Here is a 27,842-nt window from a genome sequence, read left to right on the forward strand (position 1 = left end):
TGCCACTTGGGGTGGCAAGGGATCATTTTAGGGTGGCACTTGCCACCCATTGCCACCCTTCTAGATCCGCCCCTGGTCCAGACTGCTTATAGTTGGGGATTTTAACATACATGTTGATGATGACTCCCACCTCTTTGCCAGAGGTTTTATCAGCACTATGGATTATTTTCATTTTACCCAGCATGTGCCCGGCCCCACACATAGCAAAGGACAAACACTGGACCTTGTTTTTACTTTGGGTTTAAATATTGATTTTATTTGTTCTGAGGATATTCTTATCTCTTATCCCTACGGTGGCCCCTAGAGACAAAGCATGTACAAACTCCAAAACACTTACAAAATCCAAAACACATGCAAAATCCAAAACACATGCAAACTCAAATTTAAAATGCCATTTAAAAATGAATCATGTGAGTTGCTTGTACATTGGCATTTTTCCAGGTGAATGAAAGGATTGTGTCAGGAATTAGGTCCTGACTGTCATTTGTGGCCAGCTGTAACCAGCTTTTTGTATGTGATCCAACCTCTGCTCAGGGAGGTTAACGCCCACATGGTCAACAGACCATGGGAGGGTTGGGTATGCCACCCTTTTCCAGCTGAGAAGCATGGCCTCACCCCCAAAAGGACCTGGTTGCAGCAGATGGTTGCCACTTCCAGGTCCTGTTTCTGCCAGAGGTTTTTCCATGTTAGAAAAGTTTTCTTTTTTTTTTCTTTTCCAGCATCCCCCAGTGCTTTCTCATAAAGGATAATCTGGTTTGTTAAGCTTTTCTTTACCTTTCTTTACCTTACAGTATAAACCACCTGGAATTTTTTTTTAACTGAATATAGGTAAAACCCATAGGAAGGAAGATTTAAAAAAACAAAAACAAAAAAATGACATGACAACATTTATCATGTAGACAGCATTTTATGTTGTTTTAATACAGCAATTTGATGATGCATTATATAGACTATAGAAATATATCGCTTCATTTACAATCATCCAGGTAAGAAAAGCCCAGAAAGTTGATTCTGTTCATCTGGATGTAGCCATTCGCTGACTCAAGACTTGGGGAATGTCTAGGTCCAAAACAGAATCAACTTTCTGCAGGTACCCCACATTTAATTACTCTGCAAGTAAATGTAAGGTACTTTATTTGGAAATTATGGATATCTTACAGGAAAGGAGATACAGATTATACTTTAAGTACTACATAAGTAATTTTAAGTACACCTGTTAGAAGATTATTCTCACACACACACAAGTAATCTAATTTCAAGTAACCTCTGGGCCAAGTGTCAATCATAAAGTGTTATTCCAGTTACACATTATCTCATTTGATTTTATTTCCATTGCTGAGAAAGATTTTGCATTTTAATTTTACCTTTCTTAGTTTAACATGAACAAATGATACTTGCTGTTGCAATAGAATCATATATTTTATATGAATGATGCTGCATTAGATATTACTTTTTAAAAAAATACTGTTCACCAATTTCTGGAGATACAGCAGCTTATCAAACAGTGTTAGCTTTGGAAAAAAAGATGGTGGTTGCTGTTTAAGTCTGATAGTGTGTGTCCTGATTTTTTAAAATCAAACCATAGAGAACTCTGCTCTAGTATGCAAATGTGCATACTTTTAACATTTTCAATGATTTTTTTACCTGATCTAGTAGATTGATTGGGCAAAACTGCACTGGGTCAAAGTCAAAGTGCAGAAGGAGGGCATTACGTGGATAAAAATGCTCCAGAGTTGTATGGTAAGCGCAGATATGAGATCAGGCAGGGGGACATACAGGACTTGGCTTTGGCTATTAGCCTCACTGGCCTTTTTGTCCTTAATTTTTCTGACTGATGGATCACCCATGTAAGTAGAGTTCAAGATCCAAACTCTAAGTTTACAAGAGTTTGTGATTTGAAAATGTTTGTCTGTAAAATAACAGCATGAATTTATTGTTTTTTTTATATTACTGGTGCTATTAAATATTTTCTGTAATGTTTATATGTACAGCACAATATCAAATGTAGGCTCTGCACCCCTCAGACATGTCAGAGTGTTATATCATACACTATATCTTTGATGAGAAAATTAAATTTAAATTTGGTAGTGATGAAATAATGTATTATTTAATTCATTTTAATATGCTGCTTCAGTTCCAGTCTATTTTTAAAGCTCAAATAAAAGCTGTCTTTGTCTGGGAACTCCGTCCCTACTCTTTTACTGATTTACTGGTTTTCCAATTGAACCTATACGAGCAAAGATTTTCAATAATTGCATTTCATCTGTTACTTCCATAATGACTAGTCATTTAGCAGTTTCTGTTGTATAAATTAACATTCTGTTGCAAGTAACTAGACTTTTTATTACTTTTTAGATGTTTTTTTATTTTTCCCATCCCAACCATAATAAACAATAATAACAGTGATGAAATATTATATTGACTTAGTACTTAGTACCTTAGTCAAGATAATCAATGGATCACTTATTATGTGTAAAGTCCAGTTCGAAGCAGAAGAGAGTCAAACATATTGTTTAAACCAGAACTTCCCGTCAGCTTTTGGGGAAAAAGAAAAAAGTAAATATTTGTATTTGTCAGTGGTAAACAACAGTGTGTTTGCCTGTTCTTAGAAGCAATGTTTAATTTTTTCCTCTCTGTCTCACCACTGCTCCATAGGAAGGTGATGTCTGCCCCCAACTTGTTGGGGGTAGGAACAGCACAAAACATCTTTGTGGAGTGTCAAGACTGCACTGATGAAAGCGATTTAATGGTTGAAATTAGTGTAATGAGCTATCCGACCAAATCCAAAAGGCTGATATCAACATCTGTGAACCTCACCAGTGCAAATAAATTTCAGGCCTTTGGACAAATTAAGGTAATGTAGAAATATGGAAATCTATGTTACTGTTAACTGGTTTCGTTGGTAGGTAAGTCTTGTTTGGATTTGTCAGCCCTCAGTTTTTGCATAATAATAAGCAAAGTGATACAGAACAAGAGTTTAAGTTAAAGGTTAGCATATGTACACCATTAAGTTAGACACCTTACGTTTTTTAAATGTTTCTTGTGTTATAAGATTTGTTATAAATTTGTTTTGAATTAATCAAACTGACTTTTTCATATTAGCCTACATTCAATAATCATTGATAAAACTAAAAAAAATGTTTTTAGAAATGTTAAAAATTGTATTAAAAAAACAAAGCCAGTGGTGAAGAAAAGATTAAAGCAAGTTTATATAACCATTAGCAAATCTTCCATTGTCCAGGAGCAGTTGGCTCTATAATTGAAAGTAACATGTATAAAACTACACATACTTTTTATAGTGTTTTAGCCAGACAGATTAGAAAGGAAAGTTGGTCAGGGAGGTAAACATGGACCCAGTGATCACACAAAGAGGTTTAGAAAGTCCTCTGCAAAAATGGGAGAATGTGCTCAATGGAAAACCCTTTCAGTTTTCAGGAAGCAACTTTTAGAGAAGAAAATTCAAGTTTTCCAGATACATTTTCAGGTCACAGCACACAAGAACAAAGATGTAATGACTCAAAAACAGAACTATTTCAGCAAAACATCAAGAGCTATGATCCATTTACACCAGGCAATGATTATCATGTGGCCAATACAGTCCAGACAGTGAAGCATGATGGTATTTGCACTTTTTTTGGTGGAGATCTGAAATAGTAAGGGAAGGATAAACACTGCCAAATGCAGATACTTGAAGAAAACCTTATTCAAAGTACATGCCACCTGAAATTGGTCAGATGATAACCATACAGCCAAAAAAATACTGGAATGGAACATGTCTCTGACTGTTAATGAGTGGTCCAGCTAAAGCCTCGATTTAAAGCACATACAATCTGTGAAGGAGCCTGAAGACAGCACTTTACAGACAAATCTTCTTATTCAGGCTTCAAAAGACTTAAGAGCCTGAATACTTTCAAAAATGACATGTCAGATTGTTACAAATTAGGAAAGAGAATAAATAGAAAAACACTTTTTAATATTTTTATTATAAGTTTATACATTGTTGGGAAACTTTTAATTTTTCATTGAAAAATTACATTTGCAAAACTGTAAAGTGTGCAAAAAGTAGAAGTGTCCGAATAGTTTCTGAAGTGGCACTGCACTACCACCTTAACTTAATTATCTCATGTACCCTGCATTGTACTGTTTCTTCACACTGGTCCAAGATCCCCACTCAAGGCTTCAGTAGGGATCCACAAAGGAAGCAGTATGTTTACCTGCAAGCTCAGTTCCCTGATGTGAAACTGGAGAAAATTGTCCTAGTGTCCTTCCACTCTGGATACATCTTCATCCAGACGGACAAGACTCTCTACACACCCAACAGCAAAGGTAAGTTCAATACACAATGATAAAATGCTTCTGTATTATTAGACATTCTGAATTTAAAGAGGAATTTCATAATAGAAATAAAGTTGTTTAGTCTTAGCTCTTTATGTTGGATTGTCTTGTTATTGTTTTGTTCAAACAGTAATTTATGATAAAAGAAAGAGGTCATTGTTCAGCTTCTCCTTTATACCTTGAAAAAGGAAAATCTTAAATCCTGCTCTGCATGCTTGTATCCTGGATACAGAAACAAGAAAAGTATATAAAGAGGTCTAAGTAGAGCTCAATAGATAAATGAAGGTCTGTTGAAAATAGCGGAAGTCTTTCTTCAATACAAAACATGTGGGATTTTCTGAGTATTATCTTAGAAATATACCATATATCTAGTTTTCAAACCAGGCCTGTCTGCATTTATACTATTAAAAATTAAGGAGAGGACTCTCCCTGAGACGTAACAGATACCGATGGTTTTAATGTAACTGTGCTGAAAAACACTGTGGCATGTTGGGAAATGTGGCATATTACAATGCTACATAACATGGCCCAACATGCGTTGTCACATATGAGGCACACAACAACACAAATCTCTATCTTAATGAGGACATAAACAAAGTCTTTCTTTCATTCTCAAGTATTAACACAAAACCTACAGCAAAGTTTAAAATCAGACCAAAGAGCATCATACAATCATTCTAGTGTAGGAAAAAAAATGTCATATCATGTCTCTGAAGCTTTGTGTTTCATTTTGAGTTTAAGGAAATTGTGTTTTAAAATATATGTATATGTTATGTTGATATAGCTGTTGTTCCTGCCAATGCTGCGCTGTTGCTTTGACTTATAGTTCTAGTGGTGAAAAAAAGATGTTCCGCTGGAAGTGAAGTTAAATGCAGGGTTACTGATACCCTTGGAAGCACAGCATTACTCTGTTTAAATGCGGAATGAAAGAGCTCACCTTTATGTTTTACTTAGAGTTACAACTAAACCTGAAAATCTGGCGCCTCCCTTTGGCTCCCACAGCAAACTACAATGTGTACAATCAACCCCCTTTGTAGTGTTGGGGATTTCTAAAAGCATTTTTTTTACTTTATTGCAATATCAAATTACTTGCTCTACTTGTTACTAGTGCTGTGCAATACTGCAGATTTTGTTAGTGGTCTGATAAAATAAATACAGGGCCTGTATTGCCAATACTGATAACCAATACTTTTAATATAAAGGCAATTTATGTAGGGAAGGGCAGTGTGTCATTTTGTATGAGATGAATCATCGTCAGTTTACAAATTCTTACACACACACACACACACACACACACACACACACACACACACACACACACACTTCAACTTGACATGTTTTTTTTTGGAGACCTCTATTGTAACTGCGCTTGTCTCTAAAGGATTTTTTTAGGTCAACTTCAGGTGCTGAAATGTGCTATAGGCTATAAATAAAAGAAATTGAAGAGTCAGAACACACATATTTGAGGCACATTTTTTCATTTTCAAAAAATATTTAATCTAACACGATTCAGTGAGCTACATATAGAACTTAGAAGATAGAAACAAAGTGTTGATCCTATCATGCTAGTATCAATCCAATGCCAATACCAGTGATATTCAATTGATATTTAAAATGATCTGCCCCATTTTTACTTCACTTTACAATACTACATAACATGGTTATAGATGCATTGTCACATAGGGGTCAAAGGAGCTTGCAAAGAAAAGCGTCTGGACTTCTTTAAGTTACTTGAAGACGTTTCACCTCTCATCCGAGAAGCTTCTTCAGTTCTAAGGTCAAATGGTGGAGAGTCCCAGATATAAACCTAGTGGGAGTGTCCCCCCACAGAGGGACAAAAGGACCCCCTGATGATCCTCTAATCGCCTGAGCCAAGGTGTGAAACTGGGTGTGGGTCCCAATCAGCCAGAGTTTCGGGTGAGTTCATTGTGAAACCTGGCCCCACCTTATCATGCGAATTCCTGAGATCAGATGGCCCAGGATGTGAGTGGGCGTTAAGGCGTCTGGGAAGGGATCTCAAAACTGGATTATAGATGGCAGAGAGTTGGTGTCGTAAACCACCGCCTCTGTTCAAAGATGGTCACTCACAGTGGACATAGATGGCTCCTTTCACTCCTCTTTCAAACCATCTGTCCTCTCTGTCCAAAATGTGAACATTGGCATCCTCGAAAGAGTGTCCTTTATCCTTAAGATGCAGATGGACTGCTGAGTCTTGTCCTGTGGAGGTGGCTCTTCTGTGTTGTGCCATGCGCTTGTGAAGTGGCTGTTTGGTCTCTCCAATGTAGAGGTCTGGGCATTCCTCGCTGCACTGTACAGCATACACCACATTGTTAAGTCTGTGTTTTGGCGTTTTGTCTTTCGGGTGAACCAGTTTTTGTCTGAGCGTGTTGCTGGGTCTGTAATGCACCGGGATGTCATGCTTGGAGAAAACCCTCCTGAGTTTTTCTGATACACCGGCTACATAGGGGATGACAATGTTGTTGCATCTGTCCTTCTTATCCTCCCTCGCTGGTGTCTGATCTTCTTTTCTGTGCCTCTTTGCTGACTTTAAGAACGCCCATTTAGGATAGCCACACGTTTTGAGTGCTTCCTTTACATGTGTGTGTTCCTTCTTTTTTCCTTCAGGCTTAGAGGGAACATGTTCTGCCCGGTGGTGTAGGGTCCTAATTACTCCAAGTTTGTGTTCCAGAGGGTGATGGGAGTCAAACAGGAGGTACTGATCCGTGTGTGTGGGCTTCCGGTAAACTTCGATGTTGAGGTTGCCATTCTCTTCAATGTGCACAGCGCAGTCCAGGAAAGGCAAACAGTTATCCTTTGTGTCTTCCCTGGTGAACTTGATGTTTTTATCCACAGCGTTAATGTGCGCAGTGAAGGATTCCACTTCTTGTGTCTTGATTTTGACCCAGGTGTCGTCTACATATCTGTACCAGTGGCTGGGTACTCTTCCTTTGAAAGAGCCAAGAGCCTTCCTTTCCACTTCCTCCATGTAAAGGTTGGCTACAATAGGTGACACGGGGGAGGCCATGGCACAGCCATGTTTTTGTCTGTAGAAGCCTTCGTTGTATTTGAAATATGTAGTGGTGAGGCAGAGGTCTAACAGTGTGCAAATCTGATCGGGTGTGAAGTTGGTCCTGTCCTCCAAGGAGCTGTCTTCTTGTAGTCGTTTTCTGACAGTCTCCACTGCCTCCGTGGTGGGTATGCAAGTGAAGAGAGAGACTACATCAAAGGACACCATGGTTTCATCTGGATCCAGGGTAAGTTTCTGGACCTTGTCAGTGAAGTCGGTGGAGGTCTTGATGTGGTGTGGGGTGTTCCCCACGAGAGGAGCAAGGATGGTAGCAAGGTGTTTTGCAATGTTATAAGTGGCTGAGTTTATGCTACTGACTATGGGTCTGAGTGGGACAGTGGGACACTCTTTCGAGGATGCCAATGTTCACATTTTGGACAGAGAGGACAGATGGTTTGAAAGAGGAGTGAAAGAAGCCATCTATGTCCACTGTGAGCGACCATCTTTGAACAGAGGCGGTGGTTTACGACACCAACTCTCTGCCATCTATAATCCAGTTTTGAGATCCCTTCCCAGACGCCTTAACGCCCACTCACATCCTGGGCCATCTGATCTCAGGAATTCGCATGATAAGGTGGGGCCAGGTTTCACAATGAACTCACCCAAAACTCTAGCTGATTGGGACCCACACCCAGTTTCACACCTTGGCTCAGGCGATTAGAGGATCATCAGGGGGTCCTTTTGTCCCTCTGTGGGGGGATACTCCCACTAGGTTTATATCTGGGACTCTCCACCATTTGACCTTAGAACTGAAGAAGCTTCTCGGATGAGAGGTGAAACGTCTTCAAGTAATTTAAAGAAGTGCAGACGCTTTTCTTTGCAAGCTCCTTTGACTACGATGACCTGGATGACTGAGAACCTTCACAGACATTGTCACATAGGCACACACTGACACAAAGCTCTATCCTGATGAGGACGTAAACATACAATTCTTTGTTACTTTGTAACACGTTACATACACTACTGTTACAAGCAGCTGAAAAAGCCAAACAGTCACAGAGCTAAATGTAGAATAACATGAATAACCTTTCTCTCAGTTCATTACAGGTTATTTGCACTGACCCCTAACATGGAACCAGTGGAGCGGGACAATTCCACCATAAGTGATACCTCTGTTGCCATTCAGTTTGTGGTATTGCTTTTGTTTTATTCTTTTATTTAATAATGAATGTGATATTGTAGAACTTTCTTTTTAGATGAAGGCAAGTTGTCATTGTTTTATAGAGGATAAACCACTACCATCAGTCTGCACCAAGCAATAAACTAACTGGCAGACAGACTAGAATTTGACTATATGGATTAATTTGGGATGGGTATTAAAATGTGTTATTTGATTGAATTTTGAGGTCATTTGGTTGAAGAATTCATTGTCGTATTACATGTTCTGTTGCTTTTCATATCTAGGTAGTATGAAGGCAGTATGACTGAGATTGATAAAGGCTTGAGCTTATGGAGTCTTAATAGACTCTTAATATAACTTAATATGCCATGAAAACATTAAGTGTATAGAATAAATAATACAACAACAGTATGACAGAAGAGATAATAAGTATCAATGAAGGAGCTAGATTTTTTTTTTGTAAATCAAAGTATAAAACTTTTTTTTTTTTTTTTTTTTGGTTTTTATTTTGTTTTCTTTTTTAGAACCCTGAAGGCATCATTTTCCCACTCGATACAGTTTCTGTGAAATCAGGAATCCACTCTGGACATTTTCAACTTAATGAAATTGTCAGGTATATATTTTTTAATTCCATGCTTTTGTTGTTTTGTTTTGTTTTTGTTTTTTTGGAGGGGTGGGGTGGGGAGGTTGGGTTTCTTGTATTTTACATATATGTAATAACTGAGACATAGTGATAAGTAGAGTTTTAACATGCTTATATTTAGTACTTATTAGAATTCTAATATTTGCAAGTTGCACATGTTAAGCACCTGTACCATCGTCTCTGTGTTTATTATAACGGAATTTATTATTGAGAACGTGCGCGGTTTTGCAGGCAGCTGATCCATTTACATTTCCTAGATACTTGATGTGAGAAAGGGGTATTCTGCATCAAAGAAGTGGACAGAGCAGTTAGAAAGTAGTTTCACATTATATGTGAATGATTTTATAAAGAATTAACTAAACATCACAGGGTAATTTTTATTGGCAGTATGCCATGCATTTAATGCCCCTTAAAACATTTTTGTCTTGCGTTTTCATCACAAAAAGGTGTTTGTGTCTGGCAGTAAGATGTGCCCTATTTTGCTGAAAAAGGTGTGCATAGGATTTTATCCAAGCTTGTTGTGATGTCACTAAAGCAGACATTAAAGTAGACATTAAAAGATAAACAAAGGAAACTTTCAGCAAATACAGTAAATGTGGAATCTGCTTAACACACAAAACCTGGCAAACACACTTACAATTATTCATAAACATCAGCATTTCAACATATGCATGTTAGCATTTATGTTACTCATCTAAAAGCATCACCATGTCTCAGTTAAAAACAAAAATATGCCAAACTACACACACATCATTCTGGATATTTAAGCACTATGAGTGTATTAAATTGGGGATTCAGCTATGCACATTTAAATTGGATGAGTCTTTAGGGAATTGAGAAAGCCAAAACAGCAACAGAATTAGCCACTGAAACATGCCATCGTCCTGGAAGATATCCTTCACATGTCAGTCTGACTCTGTGTACATGTGTTTGTCTTTTGAAAGCACTGGACTGTGGAAAGTGATGGCGAGTTTCCAGAGTAAACCACAGTCGAGCTATTCTGCAGAATTTGAGGTCAAGGACTATGGTGAGCTATCTCATGGGCATTTTCATCATAGACTGCATTTAAAAGATGGATGTAGGTATCATGCCACTGCCTTGTGAAGCTCTGTTTCTGAAGTCTCTAAGCATTTTTGGCTGTCACCATATTAGTAGCACACTCTTGCTTATTCACTAATATGGAGCATCATTTGCAATGTAAAGATCACGTTGTCATGAAATAGCTGTGTGCCAAGCAGGATTTGGGACCCAAGAAGGTAGGAATCAAATTCAAAATTAGCTTTAATGCTTTACTTTAAATGGAATGCAGAAGTCCTACACAGTAGCAGGGTGGGAGCAAAAAAACTAAAAATGTGGAAACAGAGCTGGAAGACATGAGGAAGGACACAACAAAGGACAATGGGAGATGAGGATGGGAGAGGAAACCAGTGGGAACACAAGGGAGGTTAACTAAAATTAGAGAACATCAACTTGACACAACTAAACAGTGGAACAAAAAATACAGAAATACAGAGACTAGGCTGAAGGACCAAAACACATAAATGAAACTAGGACAGAATGGATCAGAAAAGGGAATTAACTCACCTAACAAACAAAAAAAAATTAGAAGCACAAGAAAATAATACCATACCCACCGAAACATAAACAAACAAAACAGAATTTTTTTTCTTACTTGCTACAAAGAATGCAGGTTTAAGGCTTCCCCCCATTTTCTGGACTCACTTTTCAGGCCCAGGGGTTAAATCCACTTTAGATATAACCTGTACAACAATACTTTTACCCTCTTTACTTTATCTTCACCATACAGTGAAATGTCATTTCAGTGCTGCCCAATTTCGAGGTCAAGCTGACGCGTGAAAATCCTTTCTTCTATGTGGACAGTGATGAGCTCACCATCAACATCAAAGCTACGTATGTAAAACGTTTTTTAGATTTTAGATTGTTGTTTTTTTATGTTTTTTGATGCTTTTATTTTAATCATACCCATTTGTTGGCCTCGTTAGCTTATTAATTACTTTCTTGTGGCTTTAGCTATCTGTTTGGTGAAGAGGTGGATGGGTCAGCTTTTGGGGTATTTGGAGTTTTGCATCAGGACCAAAAGACAAATTTTCAGGCCTCGCTTCAGAAAGTGTCGGTACATGCTCACACATTTGTTCATCACTGTTGTGTGCCATCACTTCATCTTTATTATTGTGTCTTTCTGTTGCACACATTTTTCTTTTACGCACATGTATTAAAACACATGCAAAGAAAAGAACAAATGTTTTCTGTTTGGGTCTGAGCTGCAACATTTGCATCCAGATGAAATAAAGCACTAACATTATGTGTGTTATGTGTTGTAGATTGAGAATGGTGTAGGAACAGTCACGCTGAAGAAAGAGCACATCAAACAGACCTTTGAAAACATCTCCAGCCTGGTGGGGAGCTCCATATTTGCAGCTGTCAATGTGCTGACAGACAGCGGTAAGAAATGGTAAAAGAGAGCATTGTGAGTGTAATTAAAAATATCAAAGGTGAATGTTAATTATAGTAGTACACCTATAGCTAACACAAGCATTAATGGGTGTGTAAATAGCTGTGTTACTGAAATACTCTCAATAAGATGAAATACACCCACCAGCCACCTTGTTGCATACAACTGTTGGACTGCTTGTTAATGTCAATCCCCAATCAGCCAACAACATGCCAGTTACTCAATATTGGTCTGTAGACATGATCAAGATGACCTTCTGAAATTCAAACCAAGCATCAGAATGAGAGAGATGGCTGTTTTGAGTGACAAACTGGTCTGAGGATTGCATAAACTGCTGATCGTCTGATATTTTCACACATAACCAAAAAATAGGAAATATCCCGTGAGCAGTCATTCTCTGTGCAAAAAGCTACACAGTAAACTATATAACTGTGTAACTGTGTTTGGAGTTCTGGTGTTCTCTGGCAGTTATCTCAGAATAATGTATGTGAGCCATCTCAAGGTCTTTTTGAAGGGCTCTGGCAGTGTTTCTCTCTGCACAGAGGAGCAGATATCAGCCCAGCTGTTCAGTTAATGCCCTTCCTAGTCCTGTCCAGCTCTCGTTGTGTCTTCTTTTCCACCTCATTTCTTGGTATATCCTCTGTAATATTAAGACTATGTTGGGAGACACAGCAAACCTTACCTAACTTCCTGTGCAACCTGAATACATTTCAGTAACAGTCTAATGCTATCAGTAGTGACAAGCACACTAGCAAAAAGCAACCATCTGTGTCTGTGTCTATATGTCTATAGTCTGATACTGTCTTTTGGGCAGTGTCTTCTTGTTGCCTTTCCAGTGCTCCTGTTGTTGCTTTCATTTGGATCAAAAAAGATAAGATTCATATACAATGATTTATGCTTCCTAACTTGATAGACTTATACGCCTGAAGTTTAACTGGCTTTGTCTTATGTTCCCTTAACATTTTTGATCCGTGTATCGTAAAACAAATCCTACAAGTAAATTTTAAAAAGTTACAAATGATAAATTATATTAATTAATTACATTGTCAGATTATTAAAGTCCCCTTTTCAGCCAAATTAACTCTTGATATTATTATCTTTATAAATTTAAACACAGTTTTGGTAAATATTTAATAATGCCTGTACAATCAGTTCTCAGTTCTCCACTCTCTCTCTCTCTCTCTCTCTCTCTCTCTCTCTCTCACACACACACACACACACACACACACACACACACACATAGAAAAACACAGAACAGGGAGAGAGACAACCATGTGGAAAACACAACAGAGGACAGACGGAGACTTGTCCTGTGTGTGAAATTTCACTTCCATTTTATTGGGATTAATTGGGATCATAGCATTCATGGCGCAATATTAAATGTAGTCCTTATATTGTATTTATGTTGTGCTATTAATATACTGAGAGCCAACAACTTAAAATGCATCTAAGTTGCTTTTGAAATACTGCACCAAAAACATGTACATTTAACTTTCTATATTACCGTTTCCCTGAAATCTTTGCTTGTCTGTTTTTATTGTGTTTTAAAGTGCTAATAATCATTTTTAATTCATATATTTAATGTAATTGTTTGTACAGGAAGTGAAATGGCAGAGGCAGAGCTGACAGGTATTCAGATTGTTACATCACCTTACACCATCCACTTCAAGAAAACGTCCAGATATTTCAAACCAGGACTGTCCTTCGATGTTGCGGTAATGTGAATTACCTTTATTTGCATGTTTGTAAAAATAAAACTACGGTTAGATGATCTGAGATACATAAATGGTCACTTTAGAAATGACCACTGGATGGCATTGTCACAGTCTGGCAGAGGCAGACGGTATGGATTGATGAAAAGGACCCATAACGCAGACTCCAAGGAACAGGGAACAAAACTTGAATATTAACAAAAATCGAGCCATTTAATGAGGCAGGTAAAAAAAAGGTACAAACAAAGGGCAAGGCAAACTGAAGCAAAACTAACATTAACCTAAACTGGGTGAACTAAAAACAAACATGAAAAAACCCTCAACATGAAACTTGGCCTGGATGGAACAATACATGATTACGTGATTAGGGGAAGTGGAAACACATGGGGAAACAGCTGACACTTACGAAACAAAGGAAGCAAAGCTGACTACACTGACGTAGGACATGGACCTTCAAAATAAAAGAGGAAACATGAGACGCAGACATGACAATACAAACTTGAAAACATAAGACATGCAGCATGAAACACATAAAGAGCAAAGGGAGACTAAAACACAGGGGTAGAAGAAACAAGGGGAATCTAATAAACAAATGAACTTAGATAACCTAATGAACTTAAACATTAAACATAAACCATAAACATAAAAAATAAACTAAAACTCAAAACGCTAGGTCAAAAGACCCAGGATCGTGACAGAGCCCCCCCCCCCCTTCTCCCCATGAAAAGAGAAGAACAAAAAAATAAACATGAAAGAAAATCGTAAAATCGCCACTACCAGGATTGTGACAGGCATTGTGAAAAATGTGAATATTTGCTTTGACAGCGTTGACGGAGAAGTATAAAGATGGTCAAAAGGAGTAGATAAATCATTGTTGTTTTGCTTTGTTTTGCAGATTGAGGTTTTGAATCCTGATGGCTCTCCTGCACAAGGTGTTGCAGTGATGATTGACCCAGGTGATGTCCAAGGCTTTACCGCAGCTAATGGCATGGCGAGGCTTACTATCAATACAGTCAATAATCCTCAACCAATGAAAATCATAGTAAGTCATAAAACCTAATAGTTGTCAGTTGTTAGATAAGCTTATCTGATATGCAAGAATCTTCAAATCCCCAGTGGGATAAATTTTTAAAGATACTGTTAGGTTAATTGTCTCATAATCATTATTCTGTATATATTTAGTTGTTACTGAATACTGGCTTTGATATAATTAAATTCAACTTTGCACATAAAGCAATGTTGTACTGTACATGGGTCACCTCTATATGCAGGCTGAATGAAAGTGAGAGCGAAGTCAATTACTTTATTAGCTTACGTGTGCTTTATTGTAGGCAAAGACCAACGATGTTAAAATTTCACCTGAAAGGCAAGCGTCAGCCACCATGACTGCTCTCCCATATGCCTCTCAGAGCAACAGTTACATTCACATAGGTATGTACTGAAATAACATTAGAGAGGTAGTGACATCCAAAAAAAAAGAATTCTTAAGTCAGATTTTTTTAATGTTTTTAAAGGGGTGGATACAGCTGAAGTAAAAAAAAGGCAAAACATGAAGATCAACATTCACCTCAGTGGGCAGCGAAATGCTCAAAATGACATAACGTACTTGGTGAGATACATATTTACTTACACAACAAGCGTACATAGTAGACTGTACGTACATACGAGATAAGTGTTGATGTTCAGTTTCTTTTCTCTAGATACTTAGCAGAGGTCAGCTCGTGAAATATGGCCGTTACAGAACAAGTGGTCAAATAATGATATCCTTAATCATCACTGTTACCAAAGACTTGCTGCCATCTTTCCGCATCATCGCCTATTATCATCCAAATGATAACGAAGTTGTGTCAGACTCTGTCTGGGTGGATGTAGAAGACTCCTGCATGGGTTCGGTGAGACGCATAATAATGATGTAGCAATTTAAGTGGGAAAATTACACACCTGCGCACCACAGTTAAAGTTAGTATATTTCCCATTTACAGTCTGGTTGCTTTAACGAATACAAATCTACTTTTCCTTCCTTCTCCAGCTGCAGCTTCAATCAGAACCTGCACCTCATGATTCTAAATTCTATGAGCCTCGCAAAATATTAAGCCTGAAAATCACAGGTGATCCAGAAGCCACAGTTGGACTGGTCGCAGTTGACAAAGGTGTATACGTCCTAAACAGTAAGCACCGTCTAACCCAAAAAAAGGTAATTTATTTTTCATTTATTCCCCTTCAAAATGACTTTAAGGAGTTTAAGGCTCACACTTTAACGGCAGTGGACTAAAGATACAAGTTGTTGCATTTTTTGCTCAAGAACATTTTAATATGTAAAGGTATGGAGGAAGACTAAACCAAAAACTATAGAAATAACTGCCAGCACACTCATAGCTGAACCCTAAACTTAAACTATCTGCTTCTCTGTGTGTATAACTTCCATACTGTAGATTTGGGACACTGTGGAGAACTATGACACAGGGTGCACACCAGGTGGGGGGAAGGATAGCATGAGTGTATTTTATGATGCTGGGCTGCTGTTTGAGTCAAATACAGCTTCTGGAACTCCTTACAGACAAGGTGACCTCTTTTTTACTCTCACACTTGTATTCCTTCTTTCTTCTAAAACCAAAATAGTAAAGTCTAGTCTGTGTTTCATTTCCAGAGCTGAAATGTCTGAACCCCAACAGAAGAAAAAGGGCCGTTGATATGATGAATGTCACAACTACCTTATGTAAGATCAACAAACACTTACATGATCTTCTGTCATACACTTCAGGCTTTACAAACAACTCCTTGTGTTGCTAACATTTCTAAAGCTTAACTTTTCCATGCTATATGATTGTACAAGAAAAAATAAGTAAAATGTCTTTTTTTTTCTACAATACTACAAGATTTATTTATTATGTACAATAATTCAGTCTGTCTCATCTACAGCTACAACAATTTTTATACTCCAATTCATTTTCCACATTCTGCGTTTGTGTTTTCTTATTCAAATTATAGTTTAATTATATGGAGAACATTTATAGGTTGTTTTGATTTAAAGTACTAGTTTTATCACTATTTGAGACTTTCCACTTTGCTCTGTTGTTGTACCAAAGTAAACATTTTTAAGTTTTTTTTTTCTATTTTGAGCTAAAGTAACATAAATGACCAGTAAAAAAATGTGACAATGATTGTCAAATTCAATTAAATTTAGAAACTTTTTTTATTTCTAATAAATAAACTAATTATTAGTCTTTTATACCTCTGTGTAAAAAAATAAGGGTCAGAAGGAGTCTCACCTTTTGTCTTTCTGTTAAATGCTATTTTCTCTACAGTGAGTCAATATAAAGACAAACTGGAACGTGACTGTTGCTTAGATGGAATCCGGGAAACCCCGACTTCATCTAACTGTGAGAAGCGCAGTGAGTTTATCGCTGATACAGCCTGTTTTGAGGCTTTCCTGCACTGCTGCAAGGAAATGGAAAAAAAGAGAGCTGAGAGGAAGGAGGATGGCCTCAAACTGGCTCGCAGTAAGAAACACGAACAATGGATGGAAGGTGGTTATAAATGGTCCTACTGGTCACTATAAAGGAATAAAAATGTGAACGTTTTAAAACTTCAGGTGAGGATGATGACAGCAGTTTCATGGACAGCAATGAAATTGTTTCCCGCACCAATTTCCCTGAAAGTTGGCTGTGGTCTGATATCAAATTGCCTGCTTGCCCTGCGATCAGAGCTAAATGGTTAGTGAGCTGAAATATAGAATTGAAATATATTAGTACCTTCACTTCTCAAAGTGTTAATTTTTCGTTTTTCAGTGAAACAACATTAGTTTCGAAAAATGTTCCTTTGCAAGACTCAATTACAACCTGGCAGCTCACTGGTATTAGTCTATCAAGAACTCACGGTGAGGATGAACTGATATAATTTGTCTCTAGATCAAGGAGCCAACCTATAGCTCATCAACTGGTCTTTCTTTTGCTTTGTTTGTGTCTTTGTTTGTTTTTCTTTTTTTCTCTTTTTTGAAGGTATCTGTGTGGGTGATCCATTAGAGATAGCTGTCCGTAAAGATTTCTTTGTTGATCTGAAGCTACCGGACTCTGCTGTTCGTGGGGAGCAGCTAGAAATTAAGGCAGTCATCCACAACCATGGTCCCAATCTTTACATAGTAAGCCTGGTTCAATAAAGCACGTCAACACCACCATAATGTTCCATTCAATGACATTTTATCATTAATATTATTATTATTCAGTTAACTGTTCTTCAGTGGAACTTGATCAGAGACTGTAGCGATTTTTTATATTCTGTAGATTATGACAAAAAGTGTTTGAAATCCTTGAATGAACTTATTTTCAAGGTGCGCATTGATCTGACTGAGGCGGAACATGTGTGCAGTGCAGCATCTAAACGTGGGCAATATCGTCAGGAGATTAAAGTCGGGGCCAAAAGTATACGATCTGTACCATTCACCATCATTCCTACAAAAGAGGGACAGCACCGCATTGAGATCAAAGCAGCTGTCAAAGACTCAGAATTTGGTATCAGTGATGGAATTGTGAAAATGCTACAAGTAGTGGTAAGAAAGAAAGACATATTCTACCAACTCACTTAGCTCCCTACCTTTAAGAGACACATGAAGTCATTGAATGCAGCCAGATATGCAGGGTACAATTAAATACTATCTAAAAAATGCTTTGGAACCTACTTCCATCCTCCTTTTTATCCTGTGTCTGATGCGACAATCCACACGTTTTACACTCAACTCTTCCTCAGCATACAGTAGTTTTCTGGGGAGGTTTAAGGTTTCATTTTTTGTTTGCTTGTTTGAGTTTATATTACTTTGTTAAACTGCCAAAACACAGTATCCACCCTTTTTGCCATGGCTTTTCGAGCCAGGTTGGCACACTCGCTGCTCTTCCCATACCATCCTTCCTCAGTGTGTGCTTGTAAATGTGGAAAATATAAATTACTGCTGACTTAAAGTTGTTCTTTTTTTTAGTGGATCTGCCTGAACTAAACTGAGATACTTCTTATAATCAAATCCACCTAGGACAAATAATTCTCATCTAAATTTGATGTACAGCAAGTTAAAAAGTTGTGACTGCTTGTTTTTTCAGCCTGAAGGCATATTGATCAAATCTTCTCATACTCTAACTTTGGACCCTAAACAAAGAGGTACAGGTGAGTATCAATGTTAAGTAGCTCCAGTTAAAGAAAAGATAGTAACTTATTCATTTGCTTATAGCCTGATAATGAACAGCTATCATCTCTGGTTATTTTTTGTAAGTATTAATGAAACTTTTTCAACTTTTTAGATGGCAGACAAGTGGAAATCCTCAATAGCAAGATTCCTGTGATAGATTTTGTTCCCAACTCACCTACCAGCACACAAATCTCACTAACAGGTAAGATATACACATCAGAGTGCCTGCAGTGTCACCTCGGTATTACTGCAGAGATAAGAGGCAGTGGTGCCAACAGGACTAAATTTCATTGGCAGTTCCAGTGTCATGTCAGATTCCTCACAGTAATCGTTTCTGCAGACTTTCAGCACAGTCTTGTCTGCTTGGGAAAAGCACTAGCAATATTCAACATGCAGTGACATATCGTCAGTGATGATCACACTAATGATCAGCCTTCAAATGCTTACATCATATCTGGCGAGCCTGCCAAAAAAAAACCCCAAACATTTCAAGCATATTAATTAATTAAAATCATTCATATTATGAAAATTATATGTAGAATGCGTATGGGATTACTGTATTTATTTGGTAAGAGCTACGTGTTCCACCATCGGTGTAACTTTGTGCTGAACATTGGGGGGGTCACTTCTACTATTATAACTGCACATTACTTTTCTCAGCTTATATATACACTAACTTATTGGAAGTTACATGTCTACTTTTTAATGCACAGGTACAATACACAATCTGCACTTTTCTAATTATTCTAAATATTCTTAACTATTTAAACATCTTTCAGTATCCTGCTCTGTTTGCACACTATCTGTACGCTAATTTCAACAGCTGTACTGTACTCTGCTCTGGTAACTATTGTCCATGATGTAAATATGTAAAAAGAAATAATAATAATTTTGTTTTCTGTTCTGTGTCCTGTTCTTTTTGTATATGTGCTTTTCTTTGCTGCTGATACAACCAAATTTCCCCTTGTGGGACAATTAAAGGATTATTCTATTCTATTCTATTCTATTCTAATTCATAATTTTATTGTAGGGGTTGTATTGGTTGGGTCTGATTATTGGGGGGGGGGGGGGGGGGGGGGGGGGGGTCATAACCCCCCTTACCCCCCTGGAAATTACGCCCCTGTGTTCCACCTTGTTCTCAGTGGCAAATGATGAGACTGGTTGTGTATTAATTTCAGGGAAACAACAGAGAAACGTGCTCAAGAACACAATTAGTGGGGAGTCAATGGGTGGTCTGATCTATCAGCCTTCAGGATGTGGAGAGGAGAACATGATTCACATGACCCTACCAGTTATCGCAATCACATATTTAGACAGAGCCGATCTCTGGGAGATTGCGAACATTGACCAGCGTCATCAGGCCCTCCAGCACATCACAACTGGTAAGTTAACACAAACTGTTAGCACAGGTATGAGAGATTTCTTTTTTAAAGCCCTGTGTGTAAAAACCAAAGGTCACACTTCACAGTAACCAGCAATACAAAACCACCTAATTTAAAAATACTATTCAAATTGGTTTTCAGTAACTTTTAGTACAGAGTTTGAACAATAGTGAATAACTTGAGTTTACTTTCTTTGGTTTGTTTAGGATACCACAACCAACTTGAATACAGTAAAAAAGATGGATCTTTCGCTAGGACTCAGGATGAACCCAGCAGCACCTGGTGAGGCCTACAGTTGTTGGGTTTTAATATGTAAATGTTTGCATATTTTCTCACTCGGATTATGACTATGTGTTGATTTTACATATACACCTTCTTTCTTCTACTAGGTTGACAGCATATGTTGTCAAGGTGTTCGCCCTGGCCAACAATCTGATAGCAGTGCAAAGTGAAGTGATCTGTAACGCTGTCAGGTTTCTGATCGTGAACACACAGCAACGTAACGGCATGTTTATGGAAGTTGGAAGTGTGTCCCTCAAAGAGATTCTTGTGCGTGCACGGATTTCATTAACATTAACTCTTCATTTTAACAAAAGCCTGCATAAAATACAAACCTGCAGAATAGTATACCGAATGTCATTTTGGATGAATCAGCAAACTTTTATTATTAAATATATTAAGAAGTAGTATATATATCAGTAGTTTTGACATGCTTGTGTGTATTTGCATGTACAGGGTGATGTGCTTGACACAGACTCAGATGCCTCCTTTACAGCTTTCTGCGTCATTTCTATGCAAGAGTCACACACAATATGTGCTCCAACTGTTCATGTGAGTGCCTTTTTGTTCGTTATCTCTCTTTTTTTAAACTTTTACGCACAGAATGTGAAACCCAGTAGTCAAATATAAAAAATGAAGGATAGTGCGTTTACTGATCTATTGAAAGACTGGCAGTCTGTACATTTTGTTCCCATATTGCAGATCTTTAAACATCTGTGCAGCTGCAACTTAAATCTTACCTGTCGACGTGATCTTACATTTCTTCTACCTTTCTTTCCTTCATTGTTTCTTTCTATCCAGAATCTGCAAGCGAGCATAGACAAAGCAGTGGGCTACCTGGAGAGGCGTCTGCCAAGCTTAGTCAACCCTTATGCTGTTGCCATAACATCATACGCCATGGCCAATGAAAACAAACTAAACCGAGAGATCTTCTTTAAGTTTTCTTCCCCAGGTGCTGTAACACAACAATCCAAAATATAAAGATAGTAGTACTAAAGTGGAATAATAAATAGCTTGTGCAAAACTACATCAACAACCACATCACAAAAACTTGGGTCAAACGGATTGACTCTCATGTCTAACATTCACTGTACATGTCAGCTTATTAGAGATTCATGTAAAGCATCAGTGTGGTTGTGTAGTTACCTGCAAGAAAGAAAAGCTCTAAAATGCTATAAATATATGCGTGCTATTTAACATTCCAGGAATTGTTCTGTAGTTCAGTGCATATCCTAGCTTTCTATAAACGCAAGATAAAGTGGCCTAAAAATGTATTTTGACATTATGGCTACGTTCACACTGCAGGTCTTAATGCTCAATTCCGATTTTTTGATCAAATCCGATTTTTTTGTCTGCTTGTTCACACTACAACTAAAATGCGACAGCAAACGCGCTCCAGTGTGAACGCTCAAAGCGGCCCACATGCGCAAAAGAAGACGTCACACACAACGCGCTCTGTTTAGACCCAGAGCAAACAATATTGTTTGACTGATGGCCCTTAATATAAAGACTTCGGACTTTACGTTTCCCAATTTTTGCTTTAAGTTATTTTGTTATTTACATAATAATGTAGATAACCTAATAATTATCCTTATTGCTGTTTTACAGAGGAGCGGTGCTTCAAAGGATAGTTGCAGATTTCTGGCAGAATCTGCAGATTATACAGTACAAATAAAATGTTCACGTTGTCTTCCCAAGAGTTTCGCTGGATGGCCAGGAAGCGTTCACGATGGCTGTGTCCCAATTCAGGGTCTGCACGCTTGAAGTACGCGCACTACGCGTACTACGCACGGTGCGTACTATAAGTACGAGAAGTGCGGAAGTGAGAGGCTTGTGAAATGGGACGGTCTAGCCTTCGTCACGCTGTTCAGGTTGCCTAGCAACCATGATACTAACCGCGAGAAACGTTACATACAGCTTTGTTTGACATAAATGAAGGAGAAAAAATGTGAAAGAAAATGATTTTTTTAATACACATCTGTCAACTGGAAAGCACAATTGACAAGCAGAAAGTTCCACACAAATGAGTTTGTTAGTTTTGAAGTTGTATACAACTCAAAATCAGTACAAATAGATGCGTATTCTGACACCCAATAATGACTTTACTAAAGATCAGAGATGGAACTTTTGGTTTTATTGCTTTCTGTCGGTTAGCTTGAAGAGCAGCTTGACAACATTTGAGTGTGGACCCAACCAGTCTCTGTGACAGTTTTGGCGACAGCTATTAACAGATTTTTGTTCTCCATGACATTTTTTTAATCTATTTTTTAGCAGCCACAGTAAGTGGAGAAGTTTAGTTTGGATCATTTATGTAGTGTAGGAGGTTTTACTAAATGAGTGACTCGAACATTTTGGATCAACATCCTGCTGGATGAATGTGTAACCTTTTTTGGGGGGTATATTTCTTTAAGCGTGATTCTAAAATATATGACATGAGTGTTTGTGATTCCATCTTTATATGCACGTTCAACTGCCACATTGTAAGAAAAAGAAAGTAAGACACTGATGTTTGCACCTCTGTGTTTTTCCCTCCATCCATCCATCTTCTTCTGCTTATCCAGTGTGCATTTATTCCTAGCAATCTTCTTTGGGTTCCTTCTCTTTCCATAGGACCAACAATTATCTACTGAGTTGTATCTGGTAACTATTACTAAAGTAACAACAAGCATTGCATTTCTGCATTTCACTCCTTTTTTCTTCAATCCTCCACCCAGCCAGCACCTGTCAAATAGCAGCTTTCTTTTTGAAAAAATGGAATGCATTTTCTTGTGTATGAACTTGTGTATACATTTATATAACCTTACCCACCTATTATCAAGTTTATTATAACAATTATTAAAATTAAAGATTAGACAGAGCACCACATTACTTGATGCAAAACTGTCTCTGTGTTTTGCTTAGATTCGTGCTATTGGCCTTCACCTGCAGGACGAGTTTTCACAGTGGAGGCCACGGCTTACGCTCTATTGGCTCTTGTTAGGGCCAAGGTAAGTATCTGTGTCACAGAGCAGTACATGTAGCTAAAGTTTACATGTAATAGAAGATTGAGCTGCCAGGCAGGAGGAAATAAGGAAGACCACAGAGAAGATAATAGATGTAGTGTAGGAGGATATGCAGAGGTCTGTGGAAATCGTGCTTATTATATAACAGCTTTGATAAGATTTTCTATATTTAACTAAAATAAGACAAATACACTGTATTTCAACCCTTTTCTTCCATTAAAGGCCTTTGATGAAGCAAGACCAATTGTCCGATGGTTCAACAAACAGATCAGAGAGAATGGAGGCTATGGGTCAGCTCAGGTAAAGAAGACATCTTAATATCCTCATGTACTGATCCACTGATGAAGTTAATCTTGCTCTGGCCACAAATTATTGATCACTGATCATTTTTCTCCCCAGGCCACAATGACAGTGTACCAGGCAATAGCAGAGTACTGGACCAGTGAAAAAGAGCCAGATTACGATCTGAATGTGGACATCTTGTTGCCGGGGAGGTCAAAGCCTGATAAATACAACTTTAACTGGGAAAACCACTTTGCTACAAGAACATCTAAAGTGAGAAAGTGTTCTTTTTCACATAAGTAAATACACAGCATCTCTGTTCCTTCTGCTTGCTATGTGTTGATTTCTGCATCCCTGACAGATCAACGTCATAAACCAAGACGTGAAAGTGTCAGCCACAGGACCAGGAGAAGCAACACTGACGGTAAGTAAAATGCAATGTTTTGGTTGTTTATTTGTTGTTTATTTGTTTCCTTGTGTTTGAATTTGCTGTAAGCTCCTGTTGTCTGTATCACAGATAACGTCGCTGTATTATGAACTGCCGAAAGAAAAAGAAGACAACTGTCAGAAATTTAACCTGTCAGTGCAGCTCCTTCCAGGTAATTTGCTGCCCTCTGTCGGTTTATCCATCTTAAGATAACTGTACACATTTTTTGACTATCTATGTGAGGTAATTTTCTTATTTTAATTTGATTTTTTCTGAGCTTTTTAAAAATAAATACTGTAAATCAGATTTAAAGTCTTCCATTGCTTTGCCTCTGCAGAGTCGCTGGGTGATGATGAAAATATCTACAACCTAAAAATTAAGGTTTTGTAAGTAGACAAAAAATAAATATATGTATATTTCATTGAACTTTTCAAATGATTTGATTTCCGTTAAAGGTTTTAACAATATTATATATTATTCCCACCAACAAATGAACAACCTTGAGCTCACACTTGGAAAAATTGTGAAATTAAGTCACCAGGCAGAAAAACACCTGTAGCGACCACGCACGGGGCGATCTGCACTAACTCGCTAACGGAGATTTGCCCCGTTAATGCGGTTATGCCGTTAACGTCATTTTAACAAGATTAGCGCTGACAGCACTAAAAAATTTATTTAAAACATTTCTCTCACAGCTCTTGTTTAGAGCTATACAGATTTGTAACTTTTGTGTCTTTTACTGCTGATAAAGAAATTGTTCTTTATTATAATTGTTTATAATTGTTTATAATTGTCTTTATAATTGTTCTTTTCATTCTTTGATTACTTATTCTCCCTGTTCTGTTTACAGCTATAAGAACAAGGAGCGTAATGCAACCACACCAGTCTTGGATATAGGCTTGCTAACTGGCTTCACTGTTAGCACAAAAGATCTGGATTTAGTAAGAAAAATAAACACAAATGGGCTCAAATTGTTCAGAATTCAGTATTTCTAATTAAGGAGACATCTTTAAATTTTGAACCGTGGATGTGTGTGTTTCATTGTAGCAAGCCAAAGGGCATGCCCGCACTATTTCAAAATACAGGCTGAGCACTGAGTCAGAGAGAAGCTTGCTCACCATTTACCTGAACAAAGTAAGCGATCAGTGTTCCCCCTCTCTCTACTTTTTCTCTTTTGACCTGTGCTCGCATCAGTTTTTAATTCCTTTTCATAACTTCTCTCCTCTAGGTTCCTTACACAGAGCTGGAGATTGCCTTTAGGGTCCATCAGAAACTGAAAGTGGGCATCTTACAACCAGCTTCTGTATATGTCTATGAATTCAGCGACCACCTACAAAGTGATCGTGAGTTTGGCATCTTTGAATCATTTTTTGAGCGTAAAGGATTCGTCTTTGCTTCCAGTAGATTTCATTTCATGTGGTTGGGTGCAATATTACATTTTTAAATGTACTACAATGGTGCAAAAACATCTTTATTTGTCAATGCAGAAACAAAATGTGTGAGATTCTATCATCCAGAAAGGAAAGTTGGAGAGCTGCTGCGCCTCTGTAGAAATGATGAATGCATATGTGCTGAAGGTAAGCAGGACATGACGCTACATACATTTTTTTAACCTCTGAAATTCTTTATTAAACATTTTTGGTATCCAAAGGTTAGAACAGGTAGATTGTACACAATACTTGGAACTTTTTTTTCTTTTTTTTTTTACTATAAAAGTACTTTAGACACTCCGTGACAAATACACCCGTGTGATTCAATCGCATCAATGTGGCTCTATTGTTTAATAGGAGCTCATCTGTCAGTCAAATGCAGATAACACGAACACAGCTCTAACATATTTAAAATGTGACTTAGATCCATGCAGCCATCACCAGTCCACAAAATTCCACATAATCTCATTTAGTTCCTTTATCCCTTTGTGCCTGTTGTATATTTCCAGAGAATTGTAGTATGCAGAAGAAGGGAAAAATCAACAATGATGAACGCAAAGATAAGATTTGTGAGACTACAGTGAGGAGCAAAATAGATTTTGGTAAGTTTGTTTTTAATAAATATGGAATAAATACTCTAAGGAACAGAGTAGGTGAGCTAACAGTCTACATACTGTCTGTCCTCAGCATACAAAGTGAGCGTGGAACAGTTTAAAGATGGTTTGTCCACAGACATTTACACAGTGCAGGTGCTGGAAGTCATCAAAGAAGGTAGGTTGATTTTATTTAAACCTGTGACAGAACCAAAAATGTTTGCAATTTGTATTGTTTCCCTATCTGATCCCCTATGGTGATACCAAATATCTTCTTTGTCTGAATTTAAGACATTTTCAGCCATCATTCTTTTCAAATATTTGGCTGAGAATTTCTCAGAATTAAAATGCCACCTAATTTTTCATAGCTGAGCTTCTTCTTAATGTGTGAATTTTAAAGGAATCACAATTAAGTATGATTTAGATTCATTTTCTGGGCTCTGACCAATAATTCTTCCCGAAACTGCCTACTTATGTGTTTGTTTGTTTTCAGGTAGTTTGCAATCTTTCAGAAGTGATGATTAGAGCTATAAATAATACAAAGAAAATGTAAAAAATTCCTTTATGTGTGATTTGCATTTGTTCTTCTATGTATTGATTACAGGAAGTTATGATGTGGGTGCTCAGGGTAGACAGCGCACGTTCCTAGGTTATCCACACTGCAGAATGGCTTTAGATCTGGGAGTGGGCAAAACCTTCCTTATGATGGGAACATCTGGAGATATTTTCAAAGATGAAAAGAGTCAATCGTAAGTTGTTGTTTTTTCTTCTTGTGATATTGGGAGTATTCATAGATTTGTAAGATTTTTTTCTGTTTTTCACTTTCAAATTAGGTATCAGTATGTCCTTGGTGAGAGAACCTGGATTGAGTACTGGCCTACAGTAACAGAATGTACAACTGAGGAACATAATTCTACCTGTTTAGCCATTAACGAGATGGTCAATGAATACATGATCCGAGGATGTCGAAATTAGTGAAACTGAAGAGAATAAAAATAATCTATAAATGTTTTTTAAAGGTTGAGTAAGACACTTTTTAAAAAAAGGCAAACAAAAACCTGCCAGCAACACAGAGAATTAGGCTAGCTTTCTGAAGGAGAAAATAAAGAAAAAATCATAAACTGTATATTAAAGACAGACTTCCAGGTCTGTAGTGAGGCCAGTGAGGAAGTGTCTTAAACATGCATTCTTCCACCACATCCCAAATGTCCCCTGATGGACTGAGACAGAGAGACAGGAAGATGAAGACAGGCAAGAATAGAACTGGTCGACTGTAAGGAGATAATAGGTGATTTTTTCAAGTAGTATACAGAAAAATAATCAGTTACTCCACATTTACATTACATTTTGAAAAAATACAGTGTAAATGGTACCTATATTTGGACGAACATGTAAGAATCGTTTGTAAAACATCATGTAACATCATGTGTACGAAGGTGGTTAATAGATAGTTAATAATAACAAAAATAAAATGTCAGCATGTTTACCCATGTAACAACAAATTAAATTATATAACCTGAGTTATATCTGCACTACTTGTCCTTTTTTAAAAAAAAAATTTTTATATCGAGCTTTTTTTCCTTCCTCAAAACTTAGGTTACATTGGCAATGTATGCACTGTGAACTGTGCGAGAACAGATTGCCGTCATATTTGATCTTAGTGGCTGCAATTGTGTTTGATAAGCTAACATAGTCACAGTGGAAAATGTTGAGAATCACACTGTAACGCACTGGTTTTCAGCACTGATTAATGCTCTGTGGAAATACTGCCAATGCAGCTACTGGTTTTCTCACACAAGTCAAATGAAAGTTAGAACAAAAACGAAGTAAAGGTCATTTTTGGAGGCGCCTTGGATTTCTTTGCAATAAAGTATTTATTTCATAGTCTGAAACTTTTCCTCTGTGTAGAAAACTTGATCAGTCA

The 27,842-nt window shown here is 37.6% G+C and overlaps 1 protein-coding gene across 1 annotated transcript; it reads left to right on the plus strand.

Annotated features, from left to right (window-relative positions):
- The first annotated feature begins 1,707 nt into the window (after positions 1 to 1,707).
- On the plus strand, positions 1,708 to 27,461 carry LOC146385137 (complement C3-like). Its single transcript, XM_084930707.1, has 43 exons — positions 1,708 to 1,847; positions 2,656 to 2,854; positions 4,164 to 4,326; positions 8,440 to 8,534; positions 9,047 to 9,135; positions 10,110 to 10,192; positions 10,989 to 11,076; positions 11,197 to 11,299; positions 11,508 to 11,628; positions 13,238 to 13,353; positions 14,246 to 14,392; positions 14,682 to 14,781; positions 14,865 to 14,959; positions 15,051 to 15,242; positions 15,380 to 15,544; positions 15,783 to 15,912; positions 15,998 to 16,066; positions 16,656 to 16,850; positions 16,943 to 17,063; positions 17,139 to 17,227; positions 17,349 to 17,488; positions 17,678 to 17,896; positions 18,438 to 18,501; positions 18,636 to 18,725; positions 19,702 to 19,905; positions 20,112 to 20,187; positions 20,295 to 20,454; positions 20,641 to 20,736; positions 20,986 to 21,136; positions 23,086 to 23,171; positions 23,409 to 23,486; positions 23,586 to 23,741; positions 23,830 to 23,892; positions 23,986 to 24,067; positions 24,233 to 24,281; positions 24,746 to 24,836; positions 24,943 to 25,029; positions 25,124 to 25,238; positions 25,383 to 25,472; positions 25,835 to 25,927; positions 26,013 to 26,096; positions 26,523 to 26,667; positions 26,752 to 27,461. Exons 1-43 carry the CDS (start codon positions 1,723 to 1,725, stop codon positions 26,891 to 26,893), a joined length of 5,046 nt encoding a protein of 1,681 aa, XP_084786833.1. The 5' UTR covers positions 1,708 to 1,722; the 3' UTR covers positions 26,894 to 27,461.
- Positions 27,462 to 27,842: the final 381 nt, after the last annotated feature.

Source organism: Perissodus microlepis, chromosome 6, assembly GCF_051167445.1.
Source record: "Perissodus microlepis isolate ML-2025 ecotype Zambia chromosome 6, ASM5116744v1, whole genome shotgun sequence".
Lineage (NCBI taxonomy): Eukaryota > Metazoa > Chordata > Actinopteri > Cichliformes > Cichlidae > Perissodus > Perissodus microlepis.

Bases quoted from the DNA above. Each gene is read 5' to 3' on its own strand.
- LOC146385137 (XM_084930707.1), top strand. From the start codon at position 1,723: ATGCTCCAGAGTTGTATGGTAAGCGCAGATATGAGATCAGGCAGGGGG. The intron at 16,067-16,655 runs GTAAGATCAACA...TTTTCTCTACAG, and splicing joins GAATGTCACAACTACCTTAT to TGAGTCAATATAAAGACAAA. The intron at 21,137-23,085 runs GTGCTGTAACAC...TGTTTTGCTTAG, and splicing joins CTTTAAGTTTTCTTCCCCAG to ATTCGTGCTATTGGCCTTCA.